Source organism: Gekko japonicus, unplaced genomic scaffold, assembly GCF_001447785.1.
Source record: "Gekko japonicus isolate JY-2015 unplaced genomic scaffold, Gekko_japonicus_V1.1 scaffold1059, whole genome shotgun sequence".
Taxonomy (NCBI): Eukaryota; Metazoa; Chordata; class Lepidosauria; order Squamata; family Gekkonidae; genus Gekko; species Gekko japonicus.
Window position 1 is genome coordinate 45864 of NW_015159745.1, and position 16526 is coordinate 62389.

Here is a 16526-nt window from a genome sequence, read left to right on the forward strand (position 1 = left end):
CATCTTAATAAGCACGCTTTATGGAAAAGGTAACTTTATTAGAGCTGAAAGGTGCATAACAGAATCACTGTTCAGAATGGAGAACACAAACTATGGTACAGGATATACTCAAGCATTCAAACCACTAGTACCCAATTGCGGGGCTTCCCGCGCGCTCCCAGGCTTTCCCCGTTCGCGCCTTTGGGCATGAGAACTAACGGTTCCAAGCCTCACAAGTTATCTTTTCTCACAGTGAGGTTTGGAAGTTTTGTGCACTAACAAGCCTTGTTAACGATCCTTGCTTCCACCTGTGGCCTTGGGGAGATAATGATGTTACGGCGAGCTACAAAGCTAAGCGCATCTACAAGTCTACACATACCAGGTCAAGCGCACACACATACATGAAAGAAAACAAAACATTGGCAGCTTGCTGACACTCAGAGAATTCCAGGTATGTTGTTGCCCCAGCTGCCTCTCTCTGGGCCAATGGAGGGCATTTTCTCTTGCCAGATGGCAAAAGCACTTACCTCTGCAATCCTGGAGGGATGAGAGAGAAAGGTGCCTATGGCAGAGAGGCCCTGTTCCTGTGGCAGAGGAGGGGATGAAACAATAGAACACATTCCACTCTACTGCCCTTTCTAAGTTTATTCTTCTTTTACTGGGAAGGTATCCTGTTCGCCTGGATTCAGAGTCTGTTAAAATGTTAGTTACAGGCAAAACCCCACAGGTTACAGCCCTCAGTGTAAAATTTCTCCCAGCTGTTTGTAAAATTAACCAGAAAGTTTTATGTATTTTAGATTAATCTTAACAATTATTAATAATTTAGTAATTTTGTATTACCTGATTGTATAACTTGATTAGCTAATTGCTGTTTATTCCCTGTCTGTTCTTATGGTCATTGTGATCCATGTGTCTGATGTCTGTTTCAATAAACTTATGGACACTTCTTGCAGCAGTGAATTCCATGTGTTAATTACCCCTTTGGATGAAAAAGGACTTTCTTTTATCTGTTCTAAGCTTAGTGGTTATTAATTTCGTTGAGTACCCATGAGTGGAGAGTCCCCCAAAACTGAGGCAGCCTGATGGTCTGGCATCAGACCAACGCCATCTTCTTGGGATCACTGAGACCTAAGGAGGTACTTGTGAGTTGAATTGGGATGGTGACACGATGTGAAGGATTTGGAAGAACAAAAGAAGATGAGGGCTGTTAGTTCTCTGAACCTTTTCCTTAGGATAGGCGTGGCTTTTTACTAATCCTTGCTCTTAATCAAGATGGCATCTAGCAGTTAATCAAAGAAGGAAGAGTTGTCAAGATGGGTTTGGGAAGTTCTTGATCCAGGGTTCAAGAGGAGGCAGAGTGGCGCTGCATGTGAGGAGAGGGTTTGTCACGGAACACTGGAGGAGGAGGGCGGCGGCAGCCCAGTGGAAAGTATCTGGGCGAGAGGACATAAGGGAAGGGAGGACAGACAGGACTGTGGCTGGAGTCTGCCACAGACCTCCTGACCAGGATGAGGGGATGGATGCTGCCCTCCTTGAACAGCTTGACAGAGTAACCAAACAACATGACCTGGTAATTATGGGTGACTTCAACTTCCCTGATGTGTGCTGGGAGGCAAACTCTGTAAAGCGCCCCCAGTCACGCACATTCCTGACCTGTCTGGATGACAACTTCCTTCATCAAATGCTGGAGGAAGCTACGAGGGTCTCAGCCATACTCGACAGGCAAGAGATGGTAGGTGGGGTGGGGACATTTGGGGGACGTGATCACGTCCTGATAGAATTCCTTTTGCAGTGGGGGACCAGGAAAGTTCATAGCCACATGTGATTGTTAGATTTCAGTAGGGCAGAATTTAATACATTCAGAGGCATGATGAGGATTATTCCATGGGTGAGACTGCTGGAAGGGACAGGAGCAAGTGAAGGGTGGGCTCTCCTAAAACAAGAGCGCTTGCAAGCTCAAACCATCACTATTCCAACAAGAAGGAAACATGGTAGACAATGTGGATGAACAGAGAACTGCATGATGTGATAAGGGAGAAAAAGGAAATGTTCAAGAAATGTTCAAGAAAAGGACATACTTCTAAAGAAGAGTATCTACGGGTTGCTAGGCACTGTAGGTCGGCCATCAGAGAGGCCAAAGCTCACAGTGATCCAAAGCTGGCCAGAGGGGCTTGCTACAAGGAAATCTTCACATATGTGTTACAAAAATTTAAAAAATTACAGAAAAAAGGAGAAAATCTTCACATATGTGAGGAGCAAACGCAAGATAAAAGAGGCAATGGGCCCACTGTTGGGTGAAAATGGAAAAACTCTGACAGAGAAAAAGCAGAAAGGCTCAATGCCTATTTGGCCTCAGTTTTTCCCCTGAAGAGGAGCACAGGCTCATCTAAAGATGGTAGTGGGCAAGGCATGGTGAAAAGTACTGAGACTTACTAGTGATTTCAGCTCTCATACTTTAATTCAGCTCAGAACAAGATGAGAATACCCAGCTCACAGGCTGGTTTATATGTGCAACAACCCTGCACCCAAAACACACCCACACACAAGTGACTGGCTATTTACAGTGGCCGAGAGTTCCATAGGCTCTCAGCCGGGAGCCTAGCCTGCTGATAGGTGCCAGCTAGGATCAACTTGTCCCATTGTTACTGAGAGCGAAGCTCGGTCGCTTCACAAGACCGCGTGGTGAAATGGCAGCGCATGTGGTCTGGGATGGATACATTATACAGGGCGACTGGGCTGCTGGTTGACATAGACAGAGAGGTAGTTGAGGAGCACTAAGCTGCACTGAATGAGTACAAATCCCCCGGGCCAGATGGTATGCACACAAGAGGGCTCAAAGAAGATTCTAGCGAGCTTGCAGACCCTTGGTCCATCATCTTCCAGACCTCTTGGAGGAAAGGAAATGTGCCACTAGACTGGAGGAGGGCAAATGTTATCCCAATTTTCAAAAAAGGAGGAGGGATGACCCCGGAAAGTAAAGGCCAGTCAGTCTGACCTCTGTCCCAGGGAAGATACTGGAGCAGATTTTAAAGCGATCAATCTGCGAGCATCTGAAGGACAACTTGGTGATCTGTGGAAGTCAGCATGGATTGTCCTCAACAGGTCCTGCCAGACCAGCCTCCTTTCCTTCTTGGATCGAGTGACGAGCTCCCCGGATCGAGGGAATGCTGGTTCCCCCCCCCCATAACAATTTTATTATTTTCAACACACACACACACACACACACACGAAATTCCATTTTTTGTCTTACAAGGTTTTAACAGCTCTTATTTAGTACAGTAAATAAATTTAGACATTTTTACACTATGAATGTTCAAAAAAATAACAGGTGTTGATAATATAGATTTTTAGGGATTATCTTTTCTGTTAAATATTCCACTACAGGAAATCAAAGAGCTTGAAATGTTTTTTGGTAGTTGAGCAAATTAGGCACAAAGCTTGATGTCCAAATCTGATATTCTAGAGGCTTGTGCAAACAGGGAAGCTGGGATTCTTTTAGTTTGAAAATGTAAGCGGAAGTGTTCAAAATACAAGATGTCAGCCAGTCTTTCCAGCCTAATAAGATCTATGGACTTTGGAGTGGTTTTAAGGATAGCAGATAGGTGGAGTATTGCCTTCATTTTGGTACTCCAGTCAATAAGTCTCCTCCTTAAGGGAAAAACATTTATGGCCAAACTGTTGGGGTTATAAATTAATGAGGGGGAGCTCTTCCTGGAACCCTTCTGCTCATTTGGTACAGCCTTTGGAACAGTTGGAGCAGTTGGACTCGCTTCTGTGTCAATATCCCTCACTGGGAGGAGAGCTTTATTTATTGTTGAACATCCATCTCTTTCCTGTATCAGAGATAAAAATTTCCCTAGCTGGTGGAATATCCTCTCTTGTGATTTTGCCACCATCAAACAACTAAAGTTGGGGGAGTTTTTTGCTCTTTTCAAACTTCAAAATAGGTTTGAATGTTTGGAAAATGATGCTATGGACATTGAGGAACCTTATCACCCTCCTCATCAGAATCAGTCTACTTCAAAGGAACCCTAACCTCACCTCCCTTTTGCACCTCTTGGGGTTTATGCTCGCATGGTCACAGTGAAGATCCGGAGCTGTTAGCACATCAGTCATCCCTGGTGGCAAAATCTAGGAGTCTCACCACTTTGCCACAACCTCTTGGTTGCTCCTCGTGGTGGTCACTGGCCAGACTGGGCACCTTCCCTTAAGTAAGATATAAAACCTAATTCAGAAGCTGCTGGGACCAAAAAACAGGAGAAGGGTTTCTTTGTTCAGGCTCCCCTTGTGTGAATCTGGGACCAAATTGGAAATGGGGCCCTCATTCCCACAAGCTAGGATATACATGTCCCTCCAACTACATATGACAAGTGTTGAAGCAAGACATGGATGCCGTAGTAATCCTGGTAAGGGCAAAAAGTGAACACATCTCTTTCACTCTTTATAACAGAAAGTGTGTGCCTTATTCAATATTGTGAAGTTGGTGGCTGAGCTGACATTTGCTTGGGCTTCTTACTGTGCACCAGAATCCATCCACCAAGCCACGAAGGAAGAACAAGAAGGTGCCTAAGCCAACTTCTAAATGCTTCCAGTTCTATAGAACCAAGCAAACAAGTGTTCTCTCCTGTAGCAAAGATACCAGAAGCTCATTCTCCTTAGCCATACCACAGGGAAATTGGCCAATTACAAATGTTCTGTTATACTGTTCTGTCATGTACTGATTAAATCAGTCTCAAAGCAAATACATTACCCAGCACAACCTCCCCAAAGATGCATGGGTTTTACACCTACTGGCTTAAACGAAGGGCTTTGGCAGCTCGACTCTCTGGAAACCCCATTTCTGTCAGTTGGCGCAAGGCAATCTCATCCACTCTGTCGTCCTCATCCTCATCTAACATGGCTAAAAACAAAAAAGTGCTTGAATAAAGCATGCAAAATCAGATCATCATACAGAAAATTTAGCATGTTAGGAATCTGACAAGTAGAAAAATACCTTCAAGTACATGAGGAAGCTGGATTCTCTAAATGAGGGAAAAGTTGGGAAGCACCCAGTACAGTATCAAATTTAGAATCATAGACTCATAGAGTTGGAAGGGATCTCCAGAGTCATCAAGTCCAACCCCCCCTGCACAATGCAGGAAATTCACAAATACCTCCCCCCAACACCCCTAGTGACCTGCCTGGTTACACCCACTCAGAGAAACCTCAGAAGTAGACTGATATAGGAAGAGAGAGGTCTATTATACACTGACACTGAAAACCTCCTACACAGAGGCAGAAAGCTACATATACAGACCTTTAGATGTGAGGGAAACCTATCAGGACAACTTTCTTCACTTAAGGGAAATGGCTTTCATTGAAAAGGGCACACAGTTTATACAAACTGAATAATAAATGATAAGAAGTGCCCTTCTGGATCAGACCAGTGGTCCATGTAGTCCAGAATCCTGTCTCTCACAGTGGCCCATCAGTTACTCTGGAGGGCCAATGATGGGCTGCAGAGGAAGTGCCTCTACCTCTGAACATGGAGGTATGGAGGATCCCTTCACCCACATGGCTAGCAGCCACTGATAGACTCCTGTCCTCCATGGATTTGTCTATTTCCCTTTTAAAGCCACCTATGCTTTTGGCCATCACTATATAGTCTGGCATAAAATCCCATACTTTAATCACTTGTTGAGTAAAGGAGTATTTTTCTTTTGACCATCCTCAATCTACTGCCTATCAACTTCATTGGATGCCCTCAAGTTCTAGCCTTTTGGGAGAGGCAGAAAAAGTTCTCTCTGTCCACACTCTCCACTCCATGCATAATTTCATAAACTTCTATCATGTTCCCCCTTAGTTGTCTCTTTTCTAAACTGAAAAGTCCCAAACTCTTCAGTTTTTCCTCATAAGAAAGGGGTGGCAACATCTCTTGGTTGCCCTCTTCTATACTTTGTCCAGTTCTACAGTGTCCTTTTTTTGAGATATGGTGACCAGAACTGACCACAGCATTCCAAATGAGACCGCATTACATATCTATACAGGGGCATTATAATATTGTCTGTTTTATTTTCGATTCCTTTCCTAATAATCCCCAGCACAGAATTTGCCCTTTTCTCGGATCACTGCCCCAGAAAGAAAACCCAAGATCTCAAAAGCTATGAGCAACAAGCTGATTAGATAGTTTCCTAGATGCAGCACCCACATCAGCCTATATGATTTTGGAATATACACCAAATATATTTCAGGGCTTCACTTCCAGACAGCAGAGCAGTTAAGAATTGTTTCATACCATTTGCCTTCTTAAATAGTTCCACTGCATCAGGGTTCAACGCTAGCAACTTCTGGGCAACTTCTATAAGAGAGACTAAGATCTTCCGAAGCTCTGTCTGGAACTGCAAAAAAGAAAATAGTTAACATATTTTCTTACAAGTCAACTAAAAATAATGCATCTCATGCCAAATGATCTGCACCAAATCCTGGAAGATTGTCTTTCTTTTTCTGCCTTGACCCAAACAACAGAAAAGAAAATCAAGTACATTTTTCTTTTGGGAGTTTTTTCTTCACACATGGATTATCACAATAAAATTGAGTTCTGTGCTAGAAAAAGAGAATTTTGAACTGACAAACACGGTCCAACAAACTCCATCTATCAAGTGGTGCTGAACCAACATCAGGTGAGGTAGTAGAAGGAAAATTTACCAAGTTAGCAAATTCTCTATTCTTTCTACTTTTTGCCTTTCAGTGGCCCAGACCACAAGGTTTCTCGGAACAGTAACAGCAACCCTGACAGGGAACGCAGGTTGAGAAAGACAGAGAACATTACAGCCCTGGTGCAAAGGCTGCCTTAGTGGAGGGGGAAATATTGACTTTTCCATTTCTGGAGAAGGTGTGTATAACTGACACAGCCCAAGAGAGACCGCTCCATACAGCAAGTGTGGAGATGGATGTCCTGCAGCTTTATACAGCACAAACCCTAACCCATCTTGCAGCAAAAGCTTTAGATACTTTACTGTCTCTACTCCTTAACTCCACGGAAGAGGATCTGTAAAAGGCTGCAGCCTTCACAAGTAAATATTGAAAGCATAGAACCACAGAATCATACAGTTGGAAGGGGTCTCCAGGGTCATCTAGTCCAACCCCCTGCACAATGCAGGAAACTCAAAAATACCTCCCTCCCACACACCCAGTGACCCCTGCTCCATGCCCAGATGATGACAAAAAACCCCTCTAGGATCCATGGCCAAACTGGCCTGGAGAAAATTGCTTTCCGACCCCAAAGCGGCGACCAGCATTTCCTTGGGTGTGTAAGAAAGAGCCACGAGAAATAAGCACAGATCAAACCCTTCCTCTCATGTGAATCAGCATTGCTGCCAGATGGCCATTTAGCCTCTATTTAAACACCTCCAAAGGAGAGCCCACCACCTCTCAAGGAAATCTGTTCCACTGAGGAACTGCTCTGTCAGGAGGTTCTTCCTAATGTTTAGCCAAAAACTCTTTTTTACTTTCAACCCACTGGTTCTGGTCCAACCTTCTGGGGCAACAGAAAAAAACAGAGTATATATTCCCATAAGAATAACTGATAACAGGCCATAATGACCTCATAGTTGGCCATGTCAAACCCTAGCGCAGACAATGGATACAACTTTCTGCCTAAAATTTCTAGCTTATATCCTTCCCTGTCAGTGGGCACTGAGTGAAAGGATTGTTGACCCTTGCATTGCATTTCCTCCATGATGACAGCTGACGGAGGAGTGTGGGTGGTCCAATAGTTGAATGGTTTCTTTTTGATTCTATGGAAGTGTTCTACTCTTTTGGATGTGGCCTGTAACTAAGCTGGCCTCTGTCAAACCTCTTGAGAGCTGTGATCCAGATCTTCCAGTACCAGGAAGGCAATCATGCCAGGTGAATCCAAGTACAATTTACTAAATATTTTATCTTTTGGTTTGTGCTCCAAGGTCACTATCTCGATTTCAAGCAATTGAGCCATGCGAGTCATCTGCTCACTATACACATGTAAATCTTCTGTAGGGGATGCAGAGAATGCATCTTACACTTTCATCCGGGGTTGGCTCTAAGGCTGATTGGATACTTCCTCACTACTGTTGACTACAGGAGATGGAGGCCTGTAGGAAGCTGATGTGGTTGGCAGGTATGAACATGGTCAAGGCTGGTAGGCATACATGTTCGGATCCATATGTCTGTGAAGGGTGTCTCTTGACTGTATATTGGGGGGGGGACATCAAGGCCATCTCATTGGTGGATGGGAATGCCCCCATGGAACTGTCTGTTCAGATTCGATGTCCAGCTGGTAGATCTGTGTCTATCTCCCCCTTGGAAACTGAGATCGGAAGCAATCTTTGGCCTGGTGATGGTGTTCTGTCCTGTACCATCTGGGTCAGTTCTGGGGTGCGAATCGGCTGGGTAGGGTTTTTTTTTTGCTTAGTCTTTAACTTGTCCTTCACCCTTTTAGTCAGTGGCTCCAAGGACGCCAATTGCATCTTGGATGAGCATGAACGCAAATGGATCCATTGGGACTTGGATCCAGGAGGCAATGCCAAGCGTGTTGATTCCGACTTTTCTGTAGCCAGTTTGGACAGAGGCTCCAGGGCTTTAAGTGCCTTTCCACACAATGCTGACTTAAATTTGGATGCTCTTTCACTCTACTTTTGGGGGTGAAGCAGAGACAGGCCTTATGTTCTTCACCAAGACATATACTTTGTATTCATCGGTCTGGGTTGTTTCAGCACTGCAAAGAGTGCATTTTTTAAAAGAGGGGTTTCTGAGCCATCGGGACTCAGAAGTGATCACAATGAAGGCAACTTCCTCACCACCACGAAGCAAGAGAACTCTCCAAACTCCAACCTTCTCCTTCAGTGGCAAAAGAGGAACTGAGGGTAGGGGCACTGCTCTGGGTGGGATCAAAGACCTCCGGGTCGAGTGCACAGCAGCCCCTAGAGGGCTTTAGCTAGAAAAAAACCTCTCCAACCTTTCCTCATAGGACTTGGTCTCCAGACCCCTCACCATCTTCATTGCCCTCCTCTGGACACGTTCCAGCCTGTCTATATCCTTTTAAAATTGTGATGCCCAAAACTGAACACAGTACTCTAGGTGAGGTCTAACCAGAGCAGCGTACATCGATACCATCACTTAGTGTGATCTGGACACTATACTTCTGTTGATACAGCCCAAAATCGCATTTACCATTTTAGCAACTGCATCACACTGCTGACTCATGTTCAGTGTACTACGACCCCTAGATCCTTTTCATACACACCATTTCATTTCATACCAAGACAAGTCTCCCCCATCCTATAATTATGCATTTGATTTTTCCTACCTAAATGCAGAACTTTACATTTACCCCCATTGTAATTCATTAAATTTCTTTTAGCCCAGTTTTCTAGCCTGTATCTTGACTCTGTCTTCTACCATATTTGCTACCCCTCCCAATTTAGTATCATCTGCAAATTTAATAAGAGTTCCCTCTATCCCTTCATACAAATCATTGATAAAGATGTTGAACAAAACAGGTCCCAGGACAGACCCCTGAGACACTCCACTTGTCACTGCTCTCCAAGAGAATGGGACACCATTAGCAAGCACTCTTTGGGTATGATCTGTCAACCAGTTACAGACCCACCTAACAATCATAGGATCCAAACCACATTTTGCCAACTAGTCAACAAGAATATTATGTGGAACCTTATCAAAAGCCTTACTGAAATCAAAATAAACTAGCCAGTTTGATGTAGTGGTTAAGTGCGCGGAATCTAATCTGGGAGAATCGGGTTTGATTCCCCACTCCTCCACTTGCACCTGGCTGGATGACCTTGGGCAAGCTGTAGTTCTGATAAGAGCTGTTCTTGAAAAAGAGCAGATTCTGTCAAGAGCTCTCTCAGCCCCACCTACCTCACAGGGCGTCTGTTATGGGGAGGGGAGGGGAGGGGAAAGGAGTTTGTAAGCTGCTCTGAGACACCTTTGGGTAGTGAAGGGTGGGGTATAAGTCCAATCTCCTCCTCCTCTTCTTCTTCTTTGTCTACAGCATTCCCCTGATCCAGCAAGGTAGTAACTTTCTCAAAAAAAGAGATAATTTTAGTCTGACGACTTGTTCTTGAGAACCCCCTGCTGGCTCTTAGGAATCATAGCCATCCTTTCTAGATGCTTAAGGACTGATTCTTTCATGATTTGTTCTAAAACCTTTCCAGGTACAGATGTCAAGCTGACAGGTCGGTAGCTACTCGGATCCTCCCTTTCCCCCTTCTTGAAGATGGGGACATTTGCCCACCTCCAATCTTCTGGCACCTCACCTGTTCTTTGAGAATTCTCAAATGGACAGAGGCTCAGAAATTACATCCACAAATTCTTTTAGTAACCTTGGATGCCACTCCTCTGTGCTCTTGAACAAACTCACTCTCAACAACATTCTCTTGTAGCGATTTGTTTATTGAGATATGAAGATGTGTCAAGCTGAGCTCCTCTGTGTCAGAACTAATGGGTTTGGCACCAGTCCTGGTATTATACCCAATTCAAACAACCCCCCCCCCCTCAGTGACCCATCCAATCAAACCATCCACGCAGTCTGCCTAAACCAAGTGTGCATTCCTCCCCTCCCACCTGCAGACCTACAGCTTCTGTATCTGTGACAGGCCAGATAGCAGAGACAGGCATCTAAGGTCATTCACATTCCTCCCATTTGGGAGGACTCTTGAGAAAGTAGTTGCAAAACAGCTAAGTGAAGCAATTCCCACATACTCACATGCACTTACCATCTGCCTCCCAATGGCCCCAATACAAGATGGTTATAGGTAAGGAAAAGAGAATGACAGAAATACATGGCAAACGAGGACCCAAGTTCTGCCCCCCCAAATCCCTTCACCCCCCAGGTTTGTGAGGGTGGTGTTTATGGAAGGTGTGAATCAGACATGGTCCTCTCTCACCCATTCATTATGACTAGGGTCAAAGTCTCACCACTTAATGAGATAGTACAGGTGGCCCCATTTGAGATTAGAGTCTAAGATTTCTTCCACCTCCTGGTGGAATTCTCCATCCGTGTTCAGGAGAGAAGGAACTGCTGGATGAGGTCTCCACTTCAAAGGTCCCGGATCTTTCTTCAGTAGACTGAAATGGAAAACAGGGTGGATGTGGCATAAGTTCTTTGGCAATTCCACTTCAACAGCGACCTTGTTAATGACTCTCACCACCTTAACAGGCCCCACATATTTCCACCCCAACTTTTCCCCTGGTTGTAATCCCCTCAGGTTCTTGGTAGAAATGTATACAGTCTCCTGGGAGAAGGTCTCACTTTGTCAGCTTGGGTTTTGTAATCCTCCTTGGCCTTGGCCAGAGTTTGTTGAATTGAGGTCCACTGCTGAGTTAAATCGGCCCACCAGGTTTGTATGTCCATTGGACCCTTCGGCTCAAATGCAAGGGGGCATCCTCATATCCATGTACTACCTTGAAAGGGGTGGCCCCTGTGGAATTATGCACAGAGTTATTAACTCCAACCAGTAATCTTGTCGGTAATTAATGAAACATCTCAGAAACTGTTTCAGCACCTGATTAGTCCTTTCCGTTTGCCCATCAGTCTCTTGGTGGCAGGCACTACTGAGTCCTTGCTCCACCCCCAGCAGCTTCAGCAATTCCTTCCAGAACCCTTCTACAAACTGGGGACCCCTGTTGGATATGACCTTCTGAGGTACTGAATGTAATCTCACAATGTGCTATATGAACATCAGTGCCACTTTTTTAGCCGAGGGCATCTGCTTACAAGGGATAAAATGTGCCTGTTTCGAAAAAAGGTCCACCACCACCAAAATCACAGTTCTCCCCTTGCTGGGGGGTAGGTCTATTATAAAATTCATAGAAATGATAGCCCATGGCCTTTTGAGGGTCTCTAAGGGTTGCAACAGTCCTTAGAGACAGAAAGGCTTCCCCCCTTCATTTTCCCATCAAGCATACTTGGCATGAAGAAACATATTGAGATATATCAGCCCTCATGCACTGCCACCAGAATTGTCTCTGGAGGAGGTGCAAAGTCTTAGGTATCCCAAATGTCCAGCCAATTTGCTGTCATGCCCCATTTGTAAAATCTCCCCATGCAAGGCCCTGGGCATGGACAGTTTCTGTTGGCGGTACTAGCACCTGTTTTCCTGCTGGGAGAGAGTGCCTTCTTTCTCCACTTGCTCCCTATTGCTATCACTGAAAGCAGCTTTGAATCTCTCCACCCAGGGTTCGGTGCAAAGGGGCCCTTTGCTTTAGCTTGGCTATGTTTGAGTACTGCCCCCCCAGCTGGGTGGATGTGAACACTGAATCAATAACTTGTTCTCATTGGCTGGCATATTGGGGCAGGCGCAAGAGTGCATCAGTGAGGAAATTGATTTCCCTGGGAGATGCTTGAGGATGAATTGAGACTTGGAGAAAATCTCCACCCACCACAACTGTTTAGCACTGAAACACCTGGGCATTCACAAAACCTCCAAGTTTTTATGGCCTGTCCATACCTCAAACAGCCCCCGGGCCCCCTCCAACCAATGTCTCCAAGTAGTTAGGGCTAATTTAACGGCTGTCGCTTCTTTATCCCAAACCGCCCAATTCCTCTCTGACTCAGAAAACATGTTGGACACATATGCAAGGGGGTGCAAATTCCCATCCTCCCCTCTTCATAGGATCACTCCCCCCAGCACCACATCCAAGGCATCCACTTGCACCACAAAGGGCTTATTTCCATCTGGGTGCCACAGGATTGGCTCAGAGGTGAACAGAGACTTCAGTCTGTCAAAGGCCTGTTGGCACTCTGGGGTCCAGAGTAACCTGTGGCTGTGCTCTGACCCCTTCCCCTTCATTTTTAATAGATTTGTGAGGCGAAGAACAACCTGGGCAAAATTTGGGATGAATGGGCAGTAGAAATGGGTGAATCCTAGGAATGATCCTCGTCTTGTGGGTTCCCATCCCAACATGTCCAGAATTTTGTGGGGGTCCATGCCCAGACCTCTCCCGGAAATTCAATAACCCAGGAAGTCCAGCTTCACTTTATGGAACTCGCACTTAGTCAGCTTTTCAAATAGGTAGTTCTTATAAAGGGCTTTCAATATGTCCCTGACGAGCCACACGTGCGAGTCCTTATCTTTCGAATGTATCAAGATATCAGCCAGATAAACAAGCACCCCCTTGAACAAATATTTGTGCAACACGTTGTTGATTAAATTAATAAACACTCCTGGGGCTCCCACAAGCCCGAACGGCATCACCAGGTACTCGAACTGGCCGAGAGGGGGTCTTATGTTCGTCCCTCTCTCGGATGCACACCCGAAAGTAAACATCTCTCAAATCCAGCTTAGTAAAGATCCGGTCCTGGGTGGCCTCCACCAATATGTGTTTGATCAGAGGGAGGGGGTAGGCGTTAGACATGGACCACTTTAGTCCGTACACAGTCTCAACCCCCCATCTTTTTCCGGAAAAGTACCGAGGCTGCAAAAGGTGAGGCCACTGGTCAAATGAACCTCCTGGACAGGTTTTTGTCAATGAACTTCTGCAATTCCTCCTTCTCAGCTGGACTCATGGAGTACAGCTTCCCTTTAGGTATTTTGTGACCAGGCAAGATTTCAAAAGCACAGTCAGTTTTCTGATGAGGGGGAAGCTCGTCTGCCTCCCCCTCCTTGAACACCTTGGCCAAGTGTCTCTGGGGGGGAGGGGCTGAGGTTCAATTCCTCTCTAGCCAGACATGCCTGCTCAGACTCAGGCTGTGGAGCCTCCCCCTGCTCTGGATTCCAGTTATACTCTTTGCAGGAGGAGTCTAGAAATCACAGGGCTCCCATACTCCACTGCACATAAGGATCGTGGTCTTGGAGCCATGGACTCCCCAAAAGATCAGAGTTCCCAATGGGAGCCAACCCCCATGGGCAAGTGGATCATGCGGTACCTCCACAGTTTCCCCTTCATTGGAGTCTCATTCATCTGTGAGAACACCAGCAGCTCCTCCAACTTGTGCACCTTAGCTCCCAGCCCTGTTACCAAGGCCGGTCTAATTAAGTCCCGGGTGCACCCAGAGTCAATCAAAGCCAGCTCCTTGTTATGCGTGCCAAGGGTGGGGTTGACTACAGTCACAGTCATGTAAAATAAGGGGGAATAGGCTCTCACTGTTTCTCACGTGGGAGACTTTTGGACTTCCTGTTTAGTACCCTTCACAGCAGATCCCAGCCTTTTCCCACTGGCTGCTGTAGCTCTTCCTCACTGGACGAGGCCTCCTCCAGCTCTTCTCACTCTCCCAACTCAAGAGACTTTGATGGCTTTGGACAACTCCTGAGGGGCTTGCTCCTCTTCTCTGGTCTCTAGCACACTTCTTTCTTCGCTCCACTGGGGCTCTTCTCCCAGGGACAGTTGGCCATGAAGTGCCCCGGGGGGGCCCATCTCAGGCACAGACCTTGTCGCATCCAATGCTTGTGGTTGCTCCCAACTCCTTGGGGTCAACTCTGTTTCCCGTTCCGCCCGTCTGCCACAGTTTCCCCCCAGGCTTGGGGGGAACTGTTGCACCTGCAGTGCGAAGAACACCAGCTTTTCCAGGGTCCCATAAAATGTAGCTTCCAGCACCGCTCTTGGCTGGGCTGGCGCAGGGGGTGGACCAGGCTTGGGTGCTGGCTGGGGTTGCACTGGGCCAGCTGGGGGCCCGTGGGAATTTCGTAGGCGGAGGCCCCTCTTAGGGCCTGGAGTTCCTGCTGCAGTGCCTCCTGGATGGCAGCCAGGAGGTCCGCCAGGGCTGTATGGGTGTCCCGACACAGCTCCTCCATCTCACATCTAAATTTTTGCTGGATCAGCTCTATGTCAGTTACTTTGGTTAACATCCCTACTACTCACAACCACTCAGGCCTCCTTGACATATGCTACTCCTCCCCTTGAACAATGGCACTGCCCTGACTGGCACAGTGAAAAAGTTTTATACCCTCCCGTCAGACACCATGGAAGACCTCAAAGTTCCTCTGGTGGATGCTCTGGTAGTCACCTTACATTCAGGAGCAGTTTTGTCCAAGGACGGAGACAGCATGTTAAAGGATTCTGCGGAGAGGAAAAACAAAGCAGCCCTAAAGAAATCCTATGAAGCAGCTTCTCTGGCAATCAAAGCCTCCACTATGCTCTCAAATTTCACCATCCTAAAGGGCTGAAGAATTTGTAGCAGATGCATCCCAAGATGCCATGCAAATCTGTGGCATATAAATGGTAATATAGTGGTTGAAAGAAACCTATGGCTAAAGTGTTGGAAGGTGGACCCCCTGTCTAAATCTAATTTGTCTGCTGAAAAATTATCTGGCAGGCTTCTTTTTTGGAGAAGGAGTTCTGGATAAAGCTCTGGTAGAAACAAAAGAGAAAAAGAAAGCTACACCTTCCACATCAGCTTCAAAAGATAGTCTAGAGCAGAGGTGTCAACCTCACTTGTTATGACGGCTGGATCTGACATAAATGTCACTTTGTTGAGCTAGGCCATGTGTACCATAAAATGTAACACAGGTACTGGAGATATACAGCAGAACGATTACATGATGTCTTTAGATCTGCAAGAAGCTTACCTGCATATTCCAATTCACCCTTCTTTATGCCTAAAAGAACAATCACGGAAAGAAGAAGAAGAAGAAGAAGAAGAAGGAGGAGGAGGAGGAGGAGGAGGAGGAGGAGCGGCTTACAAACTCCTTTCCCTTCCCCTCCCCACAACAGACACCCTGTGAGGTGGGTGGGGCTGAGAGAGCTCTGACACAAACTGCTCTTTTTCAAGGACAGCTGTGCCAGAGCTTGTGACTGACCCAAGGTCACATCAGCAGGTGCAAGTGGAGGAGTGGGGAATCAAACCCGGTTCTCCCAGATTAGAGTCCGCACACTTAACCACTACACCAAACTGGCTCTCATACATCACTGCAAATGGATGAAATTAGATTCCATAATCCTTTCATTGGATATAAAAAAAGCTGATGGGATTTGGGCCAAGATTCATCCAAGCTATTGATACCTTGAGTAACGAAATGGCTGCCAGGCAGAGGGAGCAGTACCATAAAATGGCTGCCAGTCAGGTAGTCCTCTGGAGGGGGGAGGTGCTCCATAGGGAACAATGGGGCTGTCATACCTCCCTGCCTACATTTCTCAACAGCTTTAGGGAAAAAGTGCAGGAAAGTATGGCAGATAAAGGCTTTGACCCCTCAGGGGAGTTTTTTAGTCTCAGCCTAGCCTTGGCCTTTGCCTGAGCTTGGACAGCAGCTTCAAGGGGTGCGTACAGGTGGGACTCCTGTTACCAACACTCCGTGGTCAGTCCAGGCCACTATACATCGTGGTGGACAGCCAGGAGGGTTAGCAGTATTGGTGACCAGTCCTGAGGAGGGCTGAGTTTCTCTCCAACAACCAGGAGGGGGGAAAGCCAGTTTGGTGTAGTGGTTAAGTGTGCGGACTCTAATCTGGGAGAACCGGGTTTGATTCCCCACTCCTCCACTTGCACCTGCTGATGTGACCTTGGGTCAGTCTCAAGCTCTGGCACAGCTGAGTTCTCTCAGCCCCACTCACCTCACAGGGTGTCTGTTGTGGGGAGG

At 46.4% G+C, this 16526-nt stretch overlaps 1 protein-coding gene across 1 annotated transcript in view; it reads right to left on the minus strand.

The window, feature by feature from the left end:
• The window catches only part of UBAC1 (UBA domain containing 1), a 105542-nt gene that overhangs the window by 20562 nt on the left and 68454 nt on the right, over positions 1-16526 (minus strand). The window contains exons 5-6 of the mRNA XM_015405490.1: positions 6254-6356; positions 4771-4879 (exon numbers count right to left, since the gene is read on the minus strand). Coding sequence (XP_015260976.1) covers positions 4771-4879; positions 6254-6356 — 212 coding nt within the window. The remainder of the gene's footprint in view (positions 1-4770; positions 4880-6253; positions 6357-16526) is intronic.